The following is a 15980-nucleotide window of genomic DNA, read 5'->3' as shown; positions in this document are numbered from 1 at the left end:
AAAGCCCTGGAGAACACGAAGCTGGGGCGTAGGAATTAGGAATTCTGTTCCGACCTGCATCTAGACGCCACGTGGGGAGGCTGTATTGACAAGTGGATCCTGAACCTGGAGCGGGGAGAAGTGTGGCGTGGATGTGTCTGTTGGTTTTCCAGAAATGGGACAAGAGGACATCACCTAGAGAGAACGTTAGAGGTCACACTGAAGAAGTGGAGGGGACACAAAGGGAGGGAGAAGAAATTAGGGGACAGGAGGAAAACCAGGAGTGTGGCCCTCAGAAGTCAGGAGAAGAGAGTGTCTTGTGAAGCGGGTGGGCAATCAACTTCAGATGCTGCAGAAACACTGAACAGGATGACAGAGGACCATCTCTGTGGTTGTGCATATCTGCAGAATCATTCTCAGCCAATGCATGGTAGCTCGTTATCCTGTGGACATACCATAACTCACGTACCCACTTCTTCATCTGATAACCGCCTTGCTTCTTTCCAACACTTCATTTTTATAAAACAGCACTGCAACGAACACCCTGTGTGTGCCCCCTCTTTACATTTGATCACATATTTCCCCAGGATCAGTTTCCAGACATGGAACTTGAAAAAGCGAAGGAAAGCCATAACCTAGAATTTCTTCATAGACCATCCTCCAGGCACCTTTTCTTAAAGTCAAAATTACTCCCTCAATTAACTAATTAAATTCTACAGCTAAAGGGGAACCTAGAAATCACGTTCCCTTGCTTTTTAACTGAAAGTTACTAAACTAAAGAAAATAGAGGAAATATTCAAAGTATCAGAAGTTCAAGGTACATTCCAGAAGTTTTCATTATTTTTCTTTCTTGCTTGCTCTTGACCATTTTCCCCCTCATTCACGCTAATCCTCCCTGCTAGCACCTTCCCTGCCCAAGGTGTCTGTCTCTCTCCCCCTCTGTCCCTCCCTCTCCCTCTCCCCTCCCCCCCAACTATTCTTCCTTTCCCTCTCCGTCTCCCTCTCTGTACACATGCCTTGCTCTGATATACCTAACAGTCCCTTGGTTGCCCTTATCAGTTCCTCTAGTTTGCCCCTTGTAACTGTATCTGAATAGTTTCAGTGAATGATTAAGCTGTGGTCAGATTTATACACATAGCCCTATATTCAGCTATATTATAGAAGGCTTGCTGGGTTCAAAATATTCTTTGGGGTGAGCAAATAACAGAGAAGAGGGAGCATTTTCCTTTGAAGTAGGGGAGGAAGAGAAAGATCCTGCAAACCTGGATACAGCCTAGGAAATGTCTGCAGACCTGGAAATATGTGGAACTTGTTTGCACGTCTGCTTCATGCTTGCCGTGCTCGGCAGGTTGAGCTGTCGTTCGCATCACACACGTGTCTGAGAGGACCTGGAGCACGGCACATCTGTCTAGGGCGGCTTCTGTTAACTGACCATTCTTGGTTTGTCCACAGGTGGGAGTCTTTGGTCCTCGTGCTGATGTATCTCATCTACATTGTCATAATGAAGTAAGTAAAATACTTTCTTAGTTTCTCTCCCAAAACTCTTTCCTACACTCAGCATTATGTGATAATGTGGACAGAGGAACAGGGGACAGGGCGCATGCCTGCCATCAGAGGCTCACTTGGCTCCCTGGGCAGCCTGCTAGGAATCAATGCAATCTCGACTTATAGCAAAAGCATAGACCCTTCCAACCCAAATGTATGATAGAATCAAAGCTTCGTGGTTTCGTTTGAGAAATCTCTCAAACCGTTGCCCCCTCTTCAGGACCTGGCAGCCTAGCTTTTGGCTGTTTTTTTCGCTCACTTTCATAACAAGAGAGGAGGTAAAGCTCAATGTGTTATGTTTCCATATAGGTGGAGGGAAGATGGGGCCAGAGCTGGATAAGAGATAACTAAAACCATGGATAAGATATCTACAGACTTCTGTTATTTGTATTGTATTAGTCAGCTATTGCCGCTTAACAAATGACCACAAAACTTAATGGCTTAAAACCACAAACGTGTATTATCTCATCCAGTTTCTGAGAGTTAAGCATCCAGGAGCAGTTGAACTGGAGGGTGCTAGCTCCGGGGCTCTCTTGGGATTAGAGGCAAGATGTTGTCCAGGGCGGCTGTCATCCGTTTGGGGCTCCAAGACGGCCCACTCACACTGCTAGTGAGTAGGTGCTGGTCGTTGGCTGGAGGCCCCAGTTCCTTACCATGTGGGCTTCTCTTCAGGGCCACTCTACTGTCCCCACACCCGGGAGTTGGCTTCCAAAAGAGCAGGTGATTCAAGAGAGAGCAGGAAGGACCCAGCAACACCTTTTATGATCTGGTCTCACAAGTCACACACCATCACTACTGCCATGTTCTGTTTATTAGAAAAGAGTCACTCAGTCCAGTCCTCACTCAACGTGTCTACTTTGCCTTTTGAAGAGAGGAGTGTCACAGAATGTGTGGGTGTATTTTAAAACCACCACATTATGCGTGCTTGTTCCCCTTGGAGTCTGGACAGCTTACCACCTGTATCAAGAGTTATGTCGCTGATGTTTCCCGTACTCTAACGTAAAACGTAAGCACCATGGTTGGAACCTGCCAGTTCATCTTTTTGCTGAGTGCCATGGAGTTGAGGAGGTTGTCAGTAGTGCAGAGATATTCTGTGCTGCAGGTTCCTGCCCCACGGGAGCTGTTCCTTTCGCTCTAAGTTAGTCCATACTCTCCCCAGTCTATGTGACTGCAGGAGTGATCACCTTCTCTAGGGGGCAGGACAGCAGACCGCTCTCAGAAACTGCCCATTTGGACCCGTCGGGTAGCAGTCTGCAATTGACATGTCAAGTTTTCCTTGCTGTTGAGGCCTGACAAAGATTAATTCTGGTGGCCGAGAGCCCGTTGGGAGAAATCGGCGTGGCCACTGACAAACGTCACAGGAACAGTGAAGGTAGGAGCTGGCTTGACCGATGGCCAGGGCGGGCTGTAAGTCATCTGCTGCCACTCCACTCAATGTAGCACCCAGTTTCCACCTCAGGAGCTGTCCCACAGTCAGTGTGGACCCAGTAACTGGGTCGTGTGACTGGAAGAGGACATTTCTACTGATAGAATAGAACCTCACCCAAACTGATCCTGGTGTGGAGTTACCGTGAGGTAGCAAACAAAGAAACCAGATACTTTCACCACAAATCACCTTGCATTTAAGCATCCCAGTACATCAGCTCCCATGAAAACCAGAGCTGGCCCAAACGTTTTCCACGGTTTCTAGATTCCAAGGAAAAGCCTTTAAAGATGGAACGAGCCAACTTGTTCCTCTTTCTCTCAAAGAACAAAACTACTAGGGGATCGGTGCCACAGTCAGGAAGCCTCACCATTAGACGTCTTCTTTCAGCATTTTTTGCTTCACCTTTTTTTTTTTTTTTTTTACATTTTGATGCTTTGAGACCCCAAAGAGTCAAGAGCGCTCATATTCCCTTTTGAAAAGGGAATCCGTCAGTTATTCCAGAGAATTGACTGAGTGTCTGCTGTAAGCCCAACGTGGATCTAGGGTTTTAAATCTGAATTCAGATGAAAGCATGTCCCATACTGAATTCACCAGGGGCTACACGGAATAAGGAGGTCTTCAAAAGTGTTTTTCATCTAAAAAGAAGGAAGATGGAGGAATTTTGCTAGCGTGCATTCTGTGACCACAGTACCCCTCTACTGAGCCATCGTAATGCCCGTGAGTTGCCGGCGGGGCACGTGGACGTAAAGATAACACAGTGAACAATCTCCCTACCCCAAACCGTGCCCAGTGTGGAAGCTGATGAGGTGTGTTTCTGCTGATGCCTCAGCTTCACCAACCTCCCAGCTGTTCAGACCGGCAGGATACAAATAGACCGGGAAAAGGCAACTACTGTGCTCGTGGAATTTTCTGCATAAATTCTAGTCCTAAGTTCTAAATTGAAATCTCTGCTCTTTAGCCATCCCGCTCCATAATCAGAGGCTTTAATCACTGGGTTTTATAAAATCTGATTTATAAAATTGCATGCTTCACAATAAGATAGCTTCAGGGTGCAAGCACAAAATTTAAAACATTCAATTAAAAATATAAAACAGAGCAGCAGCCGTTAAAAACAGCATGTATTAGAGCCATCAGCTGCCTCCTGGGTAGATGGCTTTAAAATAACTTTAAACGTTCTGTCTGAAGGTCATAAAGCAATTCCAGTTTGGCCCAACAGGTAGAAACCTTCCCGGAGCCTGAGGCATACCCGGCCTCAGCGAGGGTTGATTTCTGTACTGCTATGTATGTCACTTCCCTGGGGTTTGGTCCCCAGATGAGGCAGTGTGGTCTGGTGGTTAAGATCAAGTGCTTCCTGTGCAGCCCCGGCCATGGGACCTGGGCCAGGTGATTCCGTCATTTTGAATCTCAGTTTCTGCTTCTAAAAACAGAATGAACGATGCTTCCTACCTGAAAGGGTGTTTGTAGGATGGAACGTGATGGAAGAGTTAAGGAATTAACCAATATCTGCTTCCAGGAAAGCGCTTATAATACTACGATGCATAGTATTATTATCCTATTATCCAAATCCAAATAAACGTATAACACACAGTTGTTAACTTTTAAAGCAAACACCCAGGCGAGTCAGTATTTCTGTGGGGAAAGTGGATTCTGAGTCAAGGTGCCAGAAACACTACGTCTCCCCTAGAGCCCCATCAGGAGGGGAGAGAAAGAAAGTGGGGAGGTCTTTCCATTAAGAAGAACGTTGACCGTGCAAAGCAGTCGGCAGACTAGCGTGACACACCCCGCGTGCTTGCCAGGAGCCCTACAACCATCAGCTAGCTTCCTCCACCCACACCCCTAGCAGCTTCCCTCTCCCCACGTGACCTGAAGCCCCAGACAACATGTCAGTTCACCTACCCAAACGTCAGTGCGTGTCTCTTAAAGGACTCATGTTTCACCTAACCACCACGATCACAACTAAAAGAACGCTAATGCTTTGATACGAGTAAGTATCCAGTCAGTGTTCAAATTGTCAATGGTCTCAGAAATATCATTTTTATAGTTTTATTTTCATCTCATAAATGTCATAAATATTTTAAAAACCAGTGAGTTTCCTAGGATTCCTCTATGGGAGTCTTCTAATACCAACGATAAAGGGACCGGGACATTTACCTACCAGAACATCCTAGGACCTTGACCAAGCTCCCTCCCTTCCAACACACGTGGAAGAAGCACTGCACAATGTTTTGATTGTTTTCCACTCAATCGTTCTGGAGAATCATAGCCCAGAATTTTTTCATAAAGCCAAGGGCGCAGCAGACCTGGAATTACGGCACAACAGTGACAGACATTCGCAGGCTCCCAGCCTATGACCTCAGGAAACCAAAGGCAGGCAGAGACCTCGACAGCCAGCCCGCCTGTACACGTGGACCGTGATGCAGAGCCCGGGGTGGCAGCAGAGACGGACGTGACGCCTTGACCTTCCTCCACCAAGCATGCCCCTGACAGCAAAGGCCCTGGGGACGTGGCCCAGAGGAGGGAGACCTTGCCCATCCCTCTGAGTCTCACAACAGCCCTTCCACGCACACACAGACCCCGAGTAAGGGAACTCAATCCCAGAGGTCCCCCTGCTGACATGGAAGACTCTGCAGAGAAAGCAGTGTGTCCCTATGTATCTATGTGATGTTGGCTTTATTTTCACTTACCGTATATTCTCAAGTTGGGAAATGGGCAGGTTGTATGTTCTGGGGGAAACAGGATGATAACATAATAACCTAATAACTTAAGGCACAGGGTCCCCCACAGGCGTCCAGGCTCAGGGAGCTGGGAGCCGGGGAGGCAGGTACGGCCGTGCTGATGGGCTCTTTCCGCTTATGGCCATGTCCAGATACAACGCCTGCATACACCAGTGCTTCGAGAGGAGGACCAAGGGTGCAGGAAACATGGTCAACGGCTTGGCCAACAACGCTGAAATCGACGACAGCAGCAACTGCGACGCCACCGTGGTGCTACTCAAGAGAGGTAACCCTGGGGGGCTGCGTCCCCCGCCAGGCCCCAGAGGGTGTGTCTGCCCCCAGGGAGGCCTCCCCCCTCCCTCACTGCATCGGGCAGGGAGCAGGTTCATCCTGGTGATGGGCAAACTCTGAAAGCCAGTGGAAGTTCTTGGACCAAACGTGCTGGGGGTGATATAGGGCAAGTGGGGAGATGGTAAAGGAGAGGAGGCCATGGGTGTCAAGGTGCTGACTCTGTCACATTCTGACTGAGTGACCGTGAAGCAAGTTACTTAACCTCTCTGAGCCTCAGTTTTCTCTTCTGCAAAATGAGGATAACTTTTGTAACAAGGAGATAAAGTCTGCAGAATACTCCATTAATTATAGTTGTTATTAGCGTATTATTATATCCAAATTCACTTTCAGGCTACATTACCTCAGTTTCCGAGCTGCAAAATGACAGAGGAAATTACCCTTTTTTCCCCAAAGTAATGCTTACATTCAATAGATACTTATTAAGCAGCTGATACACAAAGCGATAATACAGTGCTCTCTAATCATTTTCTTTCTTCGAGGAACATGGAAAATTATCATTTATGTTTGCCTAGAATGCGTTACACTTTTCATTTAATTTCTTTTTAACTTTCCCCTTGAAATGTGTGGGTTTATTTCTTCGCAGTCCCATTTTGTTTGCTTTTCAGGCAAAACAAAAGAAATTAGAAAATCTATAGGTTATTTTCAAATACATATCTAAGTTTGAAATCTGTGGGTACTTATTAGAATTTGAAAATCAATTATTTGATATACTTTTCTCACTAATTATATGCATGGTGAACAAAAGACTTACGAGTATTCAGTGCCATCCCACGTAAGGATTTCATTTAGTTTCTTCTCTTCAGGGTAGTTCGTAACCATGAAAGGAATACTCTTAGGGAACCAAAGAGCGCTACCTATTTTATTAGTCAGTGTTTCCAGAGATCATTTCATGGTTTAGTGGCCTGGAGAACAGGACTGAGGCCTTGGCCAGGTACCCATGAGCTGTGCGCTCGTACTGCAGCATCCACAGAGAGGGCCTTGGGCCATGACGGAAGTTATTTTCAGGCCTACCAGCAGATCCTGACGCAAGATTTGCCCTAAGCCCCCTCTGGACTCGAGCCCAGCTCCCCACCCCTAGCCCCCGGGCAGCCCTGCTCACAGGCTGGGCCGCAGCAACGCGGGCATCCCCCCACCATGTCCTCCATCCGGACTAATGTCAGTTCTGCAGCTTTTAACAGCTCAGAACAAGCACTGCTGACATTTGAAGGGCATAAAGTGTTACGAAAGACTATTGGGGTCTTTCCTATGCCCCAGATATGAGCGGCAGGAAAAGAATCCTTTGAGGACAGAGGGGGATTCTCTTATGTTATCACTCATTCTCACCATGTTCGTGAAGGACTCTTAAATTGTTTCAGGTCATTTCAAAGAGGTATCGATGAGCCCCGTAGAAAGCAGATTTTAACTCTTCTTCAAATTTTGATCATGACAACCCTTCCAGGATGGATGGATGGTTGGATGGAAGGAGGAGGGAAGGGAGGAAGGAAGCGGGGGAGGGAGGGAGGGAGGCAGGGAGAGAGGGAGGAAGGATAGATGGGTAGGTGGGAGGATAGATGAATGGATGGATGGGTGGATGGATGGATGGATGGATGGATGGATGGGTGGATGATTGGATGGATGAAAAGGGAGGGAAGAAAGGAGGGAGGGAAGGAAGATAGGAGGAAAGAAGAGAGAGAGCAGGAAAGAAAGGAATGGAAGGAAGGTGAATGAATATCTCTTTCCTGCTCCTAGTATCCATGTTATTTTTATTTTATGTTTTTTAAATTTTCCCAGCCAATTTCCACCGCAAAGCGTCAGTGATCATGGTAGATGAGCTGCTGTCAGCCTACCCACACCAGCTCTCTTTCTCTGAGGCTGGTCTTCGAATCATGATCACCAGCCACTTTCCCCCCAAGACTCGACTCTCCATGGCCAGTCGCATGTTGATCAATGAGGTATCTGGGAAAGCACAGTCCATCTGCCGTGGACGGGGTGGGAAACTGGGAAGGGGAGAAAGTTTCCTGGTCTGAAGGTAGAAGCACCTACCTCCGTGTTTCACACAATAATATCCCGCAGCCATTTCCCAACATCTTCGCTCTCTGGACCAGCTGTGCATCTTGGTCCTTGCCCTTCTCTCCACATGTCCAGAGACGTGGTCCAGCTCCCAGTTATACAGAAAAACTCTTCTATCCCTTCCACCTACCTTCTTCTTTTTATCTTCCATCTGAATAAAGCCCTCCGATGTGAATGCACAGTAGTTGCTAAATCAAGGTTACCCTAGTTTAAAGTAATGCAGAGTCTCTGACCTGAATTTTCCTGGGTGTTCCTTTCTCCAGAACGGCAGCCTCATTGACCCAGTAATCCAAACACACGTGTATGGCTTTCTCACATATGGACCGAGGAATTCCTACACTCTGGAGGAGAACGTTAACACCCCAGCACACAGGGACTCAAGAACCCTGATAGGAAAGCAGTGCCCATCTGAGACATGGGGATTCTCCTCTGAAGGCATTTGCACGTTCCAGTGGGTCAGAAAGATGAATCCTTCCTCGCAGAGTTGGTTATCACTTTGAGGAGTCCCTTAGAACTTCTCTGCAGAGCCTTCTGGAAGCACCTCCTTGCCAGCTGACTGGGAAATAGCCCAATAGCGGGTGTTCTGGGTGTGAGGACTTGCAGCCCCTCTGGCCGTATTAGAACATGCCTTTCTTTTTCCAGAGACAAAGACTGATAAACAGCAGGGCTTATGCCAATGGGGAATCCGAGGTGGCCATCAAAATCCCGATTAAGCACACGGTGGAGAACGGGATGGGGCCCAGCAGCACCCTGGACAGAGGTGTGAACGGGACGCGGGGGGACGACGTTGTTGCCGAGGCTGGCAACGAGACGGAGAATGAGAACGAGGACAACGAGAACGACGAGAACGAGGGCGAGGAGGACGAAGAGGACGAGGAAGGGCCGTACACGCCGTTCGACCCCCCCTGTAAGAGGTCCCGCGTCTGGGCTGGGCTGGGCTGGGCTGTGGGGTCTGGAGCTATTTTGAGGCTGCTGAGTTGATGCCCTTGACTTGGGTGACCTTTCTGATTTTAAATTCAAGGAAATAGCTCTGTATGACGTAGAAGTATTTATGTTAATTTTTTTTTTTTTTTTTTTTTTTTTTTTTTTTTGCGGTACGCGGGCCTCTCACTGTTGTGGCCTCTCCCGTTGTGGAGCACAGGCTCCGGACGCACAGGCTCAGCGGCCATGGCTCACGGGCCCAGCCGCTCCACGGCATATGGGATCTTCCCGGACCGGGGCACGAACCCGTGTCCCCTGCATCGGCAGGTGGACTCTCAACTGCTGCACCACCAGGGAAGCCCTATGTTAATTTTTACAGCGGATAAGACTCTATTGTAGGGGGTCCAAAGATGACCAAGATGGTGACACTCGGTCATGGGCTGAAATGTGGGCATTTCGAGGAGGCTCTCCCTCAGCCGTTCCTCGGGGTCCCCTGGAGCTAAGGAGGAAAGCCCGTGACCCTGTTGGCCAGGCATATGGTGCTGGGGGGAGAAGGGCTTCACCCACCCCGTTGCAGTTGGTGGGAGGCTGTCCTGGCAAAGCCAGCCCTGGGGGCCCAGCAGCCCTCCCAGGCGGCCTTTGCTCTTCCCTCATCCCCATTCAGGCCCCACCTGTCCCAGGACCTGCTATTTCCAGGATGGGCACCACAGGAGATGCACACCCAGGTAGACAGTGCCTAAATCACACCGCGGGGCTGGCCCAGGGAATCCCCCGGCTCCTTGACGGGTGGAGGCACAGGCGGAGGCTGGAAAAGCTTTCAGGACCCCGGCCACCAGGGCAGTGTCCTTCTCCCCCGACTGCTGCCTCCAGCAAGGCTTGGCTGTTCCCGCAGCCTTGTCCCCCAGCCCTACCCATTAGGGGAACGGGTGGACCAAACCCAAAGAATTCTGCTAGACCTTCCGGAAGTTTCTGGCTGTTTTCAAGAAAGAGTGCAATGGTCCAATTCGCATTCATTGCCAAGTGTGTGAAGTTTAATTAGCCTGTGTGTCTTCTCTGAGGTGCTGGGATGGATGGGGGCTGTAGGTTTTCAGGCGGGAGTGCTGGTTCCACGTGAAAGGCCGTTTAATGGTGAGGCGTGGGCACAGGGTATCAGAGTCGTATGTTACTTTTGGACGCAGGCTCCTTCTCTACCCCTCTTTGTGTCCAGGGACAGCAGGTAAAGCTCAGGGGGGCACCGGGGCCCCCTCAGGGCTCCTGAGATCTCAACCTGGTCAAGGGCTGACCAAAACTAACTAGAAAATACCCACCCAGATTCCTAGACCCCAAACTCCAGAATCGCCCACCCAGAGTTAAATCATTACTTGTTAGTAGCTTATCTTGCTAGAAAAAACTATCCTGGTTCTTTATCCATTTTGCCACCTTTGGCAACATTTCTTGGCAACCTTCCTATCGCCCAGGACAAACACATATTAAGGATGAAATGACCAGACCCCCCCGCTCCTCCTTCGTAAGGCCTTGTGTTCATTTTCTACTGCTTTGTAACAAGTGAGAACAAGCCTCGCGGCTTAAACCTGTTGGTTTGCTCGGGTTCTGGGGGTCAGAAGTCCGGCGTGGCCCGGCTGGGTGTTCCGAGGCACACAGGGCCGTGATGGAGGTGGGTGGACAGGGCTGTGGGCCTTCCTAGAGGCCCCGGCACACTTGGGTTCCTGGCAGGAGTGGGTTCCTGGTGGCTGCAGGGCTGAGTCTGTCTCCTCCTCGTGGCTGTCACCGGGGCTGCTCCCTGCCCCAAGGCCACCGTCTTCTGCTCCCGTGGCCCCTCGTCTAGCAAACCAGCACCGTGTGTTGTGTCTGGTCCTCCCCACACTCCCCACCCCTCTAGCCTCCCCTTCTGCTTCCGAGGGCTCCCGTGATGGGTCATGACCTGCCTGTCTGGAGCCTAGCACAGTTAGGGCTGGTGGTTCATCCTTCCCGCCGGCTGTGAAAACTGGGGCACAGACCTTGGGGGCCACACCTGGAATTCCGCCTCCCCCAGCCCATGTTTCTAGAGTTCACCATCAGCAGCCCGCAACCAAGCTCCAGGAGCGCTTACTTGGCTAAAGTCTTACCCCGACCAAGGAAGCCGTGAGGCCAGTTGACGAGTTTGTAAGTGGCTGGCGCTGTGCTGGCCCCGGAGCCCAGGAGCCCACGTGCACCCCTCCGGGAAAACATCAGAGCCACGTGTGTGAGAGCAGACAACCCTCATCACTCAGTGAGACAGAGGGGCCCCCTGTGGGTCACGTGTTCCCTGTTCCTCACCTGGACGAGGTACACCCCGGACCTAACTGTGAGGCTTCGGGGTATCTTGAACTTCTGCTCCCCACCCTTGCCCCTGGGATTAGGACGCAGATGTGGAGGCCCCAGGGCCTTCTCACGTGTTGGGAGACATGGCTGCAGGTGTGGGCTCAGGCACCCACCTCAGGCACCCTCTGTCCTTTGGAAGCACAGGCCTGCAAGGAGGAGGGATGTTGTGCGTGGTCCTGCCACCCCAGGGGTCTCGGCTTCACCCCAGGGCCCCGAGGTGCTGAGACCGGAAGTAGGATCCTGAGTCCTCCTACACCAGCCCTTCTCACCTGGGCATCCTTGACAAAGGGTGGGCTCTGATTCGGGAGGGCCGGGTGCGGCCCGAGATTCTGCGTCTCTAACAGGCCCTCAGGTGATGCCGATCTGCTGGTCCATGGGCCACTGTGGGTGGCGGGGGCTAGAGGCCCGCGGTCCCACCAGCCATCTTCACGGTTCCTCTGTGTCGCCGGGAAGCCTAGGTCAGGGCCTGGTTCTGCCTCTGAAGTGGAGGATGGGCTTGTCCGAGTGTGGCCCCCTGTCCTCCACCAGCTGCTGAGAAACCCCGTTCCCGGGCCCGGAACCTCCATTCGAGGCTGGGGGCTGAGTGTCCGGCCAGGCCTTCCCCTGGGCAGGGCCGCTTCGTCCCAGTGGTGAGTGGGTGGAGGCCCTCAGGCCAGCAGAGGGCCCTTGAGGGTCCTCTCAGGCCAAGTTCCTTCGGCCTGTAAAAGGCCCCTGCACTGGGTGAGGATGTGTTTCCCTCCCACGGGAATCCTGCAGGGGCCTGGGTTCCCTGTGTTTCCGCCACCAGGGCTTGACTAGACTGTGTATAATGAACAAGTAAGTAACTGTGTGGGAGTGTGTAAACAGACGCATATATAGGACATGCGTGTATTTGTGTGTATGTGCATATATGTACTCTGTGCACATGTATGATTGAGTTAATGTGTGCATGTAACATGGTTTCTATATACTGTATACATTTAACATAGTGTATATTAATACACGAATATTTACACATAGTTAACATTGTATATTATATAATATATACACCTATGTTAACACATGTTTATGTGCATATAACATACATATAGGTTGCATACATGTATTTATTATATATACCTATGCATAGTGTATGTATCTATATGTCTACATACATATAAATTGTACTTATATTCTTACCTCTTATGAGAAGAAAGCCTTCTTACTACTGACTGACAGAAAGAGAAACAATTACATGTGTATGGAGGTAAATACACTTCCCTGGAGCACAAACTGAAACAAAATACACCAAAATATTAGTATGTTTATCCTAGGTGAAATTATTTTTTGTTTTCTCTACACTTTCCATTTTAACACAATGTGCATTTTTATTGCCTATATAATTAGAACAAATGTATATACTTAGTTCTGGGTCTGCAATACTGAGCAATGACTTTTCCTCCGTCTGACAGTATTAAGCTTCCTAAAAAGCTTGGTCAGCACTATATAACTCAGTATAGTCTCAACTGGTCTCAAAGCAGTGACCATTTCATAATAAAAATATACTGAATTGCTATGTTGTGCATCTGCAACTAATGTCATATTGTATGTTAATTATAACTCAGTAAAATTAAAAATTAATAAAAGTTTTAAAATAAATTTTTAAAGGACTATAACTTGGGAACAAGTTCTCTGCTTTTTAGGAAGAGTGATGCTCAACGGGGTGCTCTGTGCTCAGAGTCCTAAGCTCACGCCCTTGCTTCATCCCCTGACTTTCTGGCTGATTTTGAAAACATCACATAATCGCTGCGACATCAGGTTCAGGTGCAGGGAGTGGTGTTTTGTTAATTCGCTGCTATGTCCTCAGCACCTGAAGCACTGCCCGCACAGAGCGGTGTAGTGGGCGTTCACTAAATATTTGTTAAATTGATGAATAGACCTACTCACCACGAGCCGGGGAAGGCTGTATTTAGACCACATGACAATGGAACAAAAGATGAGAAAATGTCCAGAAATACTGGCTGAAAGAAGAAGGGATACAGTTTTTACCCCTTTGTTCAGAAATAGAAATTTCGACGATCCTTACCTGAACGCTCCTGGTGCTCGACATCACATAAAAAGCACATTTCTGCATCGCTTGGTGTGTTTGAGGAGTTACATTTGTTATATTACATTTAAAGGCTCGTTGCAGATGATACTCTGAATTTCTGTTTTGTTGTTGTCAGAGTGGAGCTGTAAGTTAAAGAAAACATATCATTTTTAATGATAGTGAAAACCATTTTCTAGATATAATGCCCTTCCAGTGTCAAGTCAGAATTTTTAAAGCAGCTGAGAGAAAAAACCTCAAAACTCACTGGTGTGAACTTACACTGCTTGCAACTTTCCCTCACCAGTATCATGTGCTAAGCTCTCGCAGTCATAGTTCTGACCTCATTTTCTTCTCTTTTTTATTTTCTGAAGAATGACAGAGCCAGATTGAAGTCATTTCTCTCCCCATTCTTGTGTTTCTTTGTTACTTTGATTGGGTGTGTATTTTTTTTTTTTTTTTTTTTTGTGGTACGCGGGCCTCTCACTGCTGTGGCCTCTCCCGTTGCGGAGCACAGGCTCCGGACGCGCAGGCTCAGCGGCCATGGCTCACGGGCCCAGCCGCTCCACGGCATGTGGGATCTTCCCGGACCGGGGCACGAACCCGTGTCCCCTGCATCAGCAGGCGGACTCTCAACCACTGTACCACCAGGGGTGTGTCTCTCTCTCTCTCTCTCTCTCTCTCTCTCTCTCTGTGTGTGTCTCTGTCTGTCTATCTGTCTCTCCCTCCCCCTGGGAGGGCATTAGGAGGACTGGGTGGTCAGTGAGGGGATGCCAGGGCCCCAGGTGCATCCCTTATCGCCACAGTGCAGGCTTTAGGAATGTGTGGAATTCCAGGAAGCATTTGGGATCCAAGGATCTGGCTGTGTTCTGGATGGCGCAGCATTTGAAAGCCCCTCACAGAAAGCTCCCAGACAGCCTAGTTGCTTTGTAATCCAGCCAGACACAGGCAGTGTTCTCATTGTTCACTCACCACCTCCAAACCTTAAATCTAAACAGATGCATAGCAGCTAATGGAGAGGGACTCCTCCTTTCTTACAAATGTGTTCTCTTTGCTTTATTGCGCACCTGTAAGTGGGTTGCCCTTAGATTCTCAAAACCAGATAGTTTCCTTTGGTCCGTCTGATTAGATTGTTCATAGTTATGTCATTACTGTTGATACTAATATGTATGGAGCATGTGATGTGTGCCCTGCACTGTTCGTGGCATCAAAACAGAGTGATGAACAAGTTGGAGAAAACACTCCTTCTTATAGAGTTTATATTCTAGTTTGGGGGCAACTGAAAATAGTGAGGAAACAAATAAACCTGTTAATTTCAAATAGAAAACATTTGCTATGAAGCAGATAAATGCAGGTGATGGGAAAGCAAGGAGTGGGGTGGGAGGGGATCTCAGACTGGGTGATCTGAGGGGTCTGGTGACATTTGTGTTGGGAGGTCACCTGCTCAACAGGACAGACACAGCCACAAGCTCTATCCAGAGGGAACCACAGATGCAAAGTCCCTGAGGCAGAAGGAGGCTTGGAGCCAGGGGAGTGTGTAAGCAGGGGGAGTGGCAGACAGGAGCCAAACCAGTCAATGATTTGCCTTGTGGGAAGATGTGGTTTTACTCTGAGGGCACTGGAAGCCAGTGGAAGGTTCTAGAACAGTTTGCTTTCTGAGACTCTGGCTGTCAGTGGCACGCAGATGGAGGTGGGGCAGGTGAGGGAGCTGGGAGTCCCCTTAGGAAGCCAGGTCTTCAGCCAGGTCATAGATGGAGGACCTGGTCCAGGGAGAGGCCATGGGGATAGGAGGATGCAGACGGATCGAGTTCCCTGGGCAGGTGGCCAGGGTTGAGGTGGGGAATGAAAGAATGGAGAGTCAGGAAAGATTCTGAGGGTTTTGAGTCCAGTAACGTGCAAACTTATGTTGCCCCAATCCCTGTCCTAATGGTTCATTTAATTCTGCCAGCAACCCTCAAGCTCAGTGTTTCTGTGTCCACATTTTACAGATGAGGAAACTGAGGCTTAGGGAATTTAAGTAACTGAGGTACTCGACTCCGGCAGAACGGGTTCTGGACCCAGCGCTGTCTGATGAGAAAGCCCCCATCTCCCCCTAGAGACCACCCTGCCGTCCAGGGAGACCAGGGGCCAAAAGTGGTGTTGTGTAACTTTACTCTGCAGTTTTCCTCTTAAATAGTTTTAGGAACCTGTTTGGAGACTGGTAAGAGACGTATGAATAAGTGCTGGATGCTAGCATAAAATTATAAAATAAATTGTAAAATTATAAAATAAATTTTATTCATACTATTCAAAATGTAATTTTAAAAATACCTCCTTAACTCTGGAGGGAATATAAAAGGGAATAATCATTTTAGAAAACAGTTTAGTGTTTCTTACAAAGTTAAACAAACACCCACCCTATGACTCAGCAATTCGACTCCTGGCTCTTTGCCCAAGAGAAATGGAAACACGCCCGCAAAAAGACTCCTACAAGAAAGCTCCCTGCCTCTTTCCTTGTAATACCTGAAAACTGGCAACAACCCAAATCCCCTCCACGGAAGAATGGATAAACAAATCGTGGTGTATTCACAGGATGGGACACTACAGAGCAATTAGGAATGAATTGCACATG

At 48.8% G+C, this 15980-nt stretch overlaps 1 protein-coding gene across 4 annotated transcripts in view; it reads left to right on the top strand.

The window, feature by feature from the left end:
* The window catches only part of SLC24A3 (solute carrier family 24 member 3), a 463737-nt gene that overhangs the window by 415512 nt on the left and 32245 nt on the right, over positions 1–15980 (top strand). For all 4 annotated transcript variants that reach the window (XM_079944036.1, XM_079944035.1, XM_079944034.1 and 1 more), the window contains 4 exons: positions 1432–1485; positions 5817–5950; positions 7786–7946; positions 8707–8971. In XM_079944036.1, coding sequence (XP_079800162.1) covers positions 1432–1485; positions 5817–5950; positions 7786–7946; positions 8707–8971 — 614 coding nt within the window. The remainder of the gene's footprint in view (positions 1–1431; positions 1486–5816; positions 5951–7785; positions 7947–8706; positions 8972–15980) is intronic.

This window comes from Stenella coeruleoalba (genome assembly GCF_951394435.1).
Source record: "Stenella coeruleoalba genome assembly, chromosome: 15".
Lineage (NCBI taxonomy): Eukaryota > Metazoa > Chordata > Mammalia > Artiodactyla > Delphinidae > Stenella > Stenella coeruleoalba.
The sequence above is the reverse complement of the archived record's forward strand: the minus strand, read 5'-3'. Positions and strand labels throughout refer to the sequence as shown.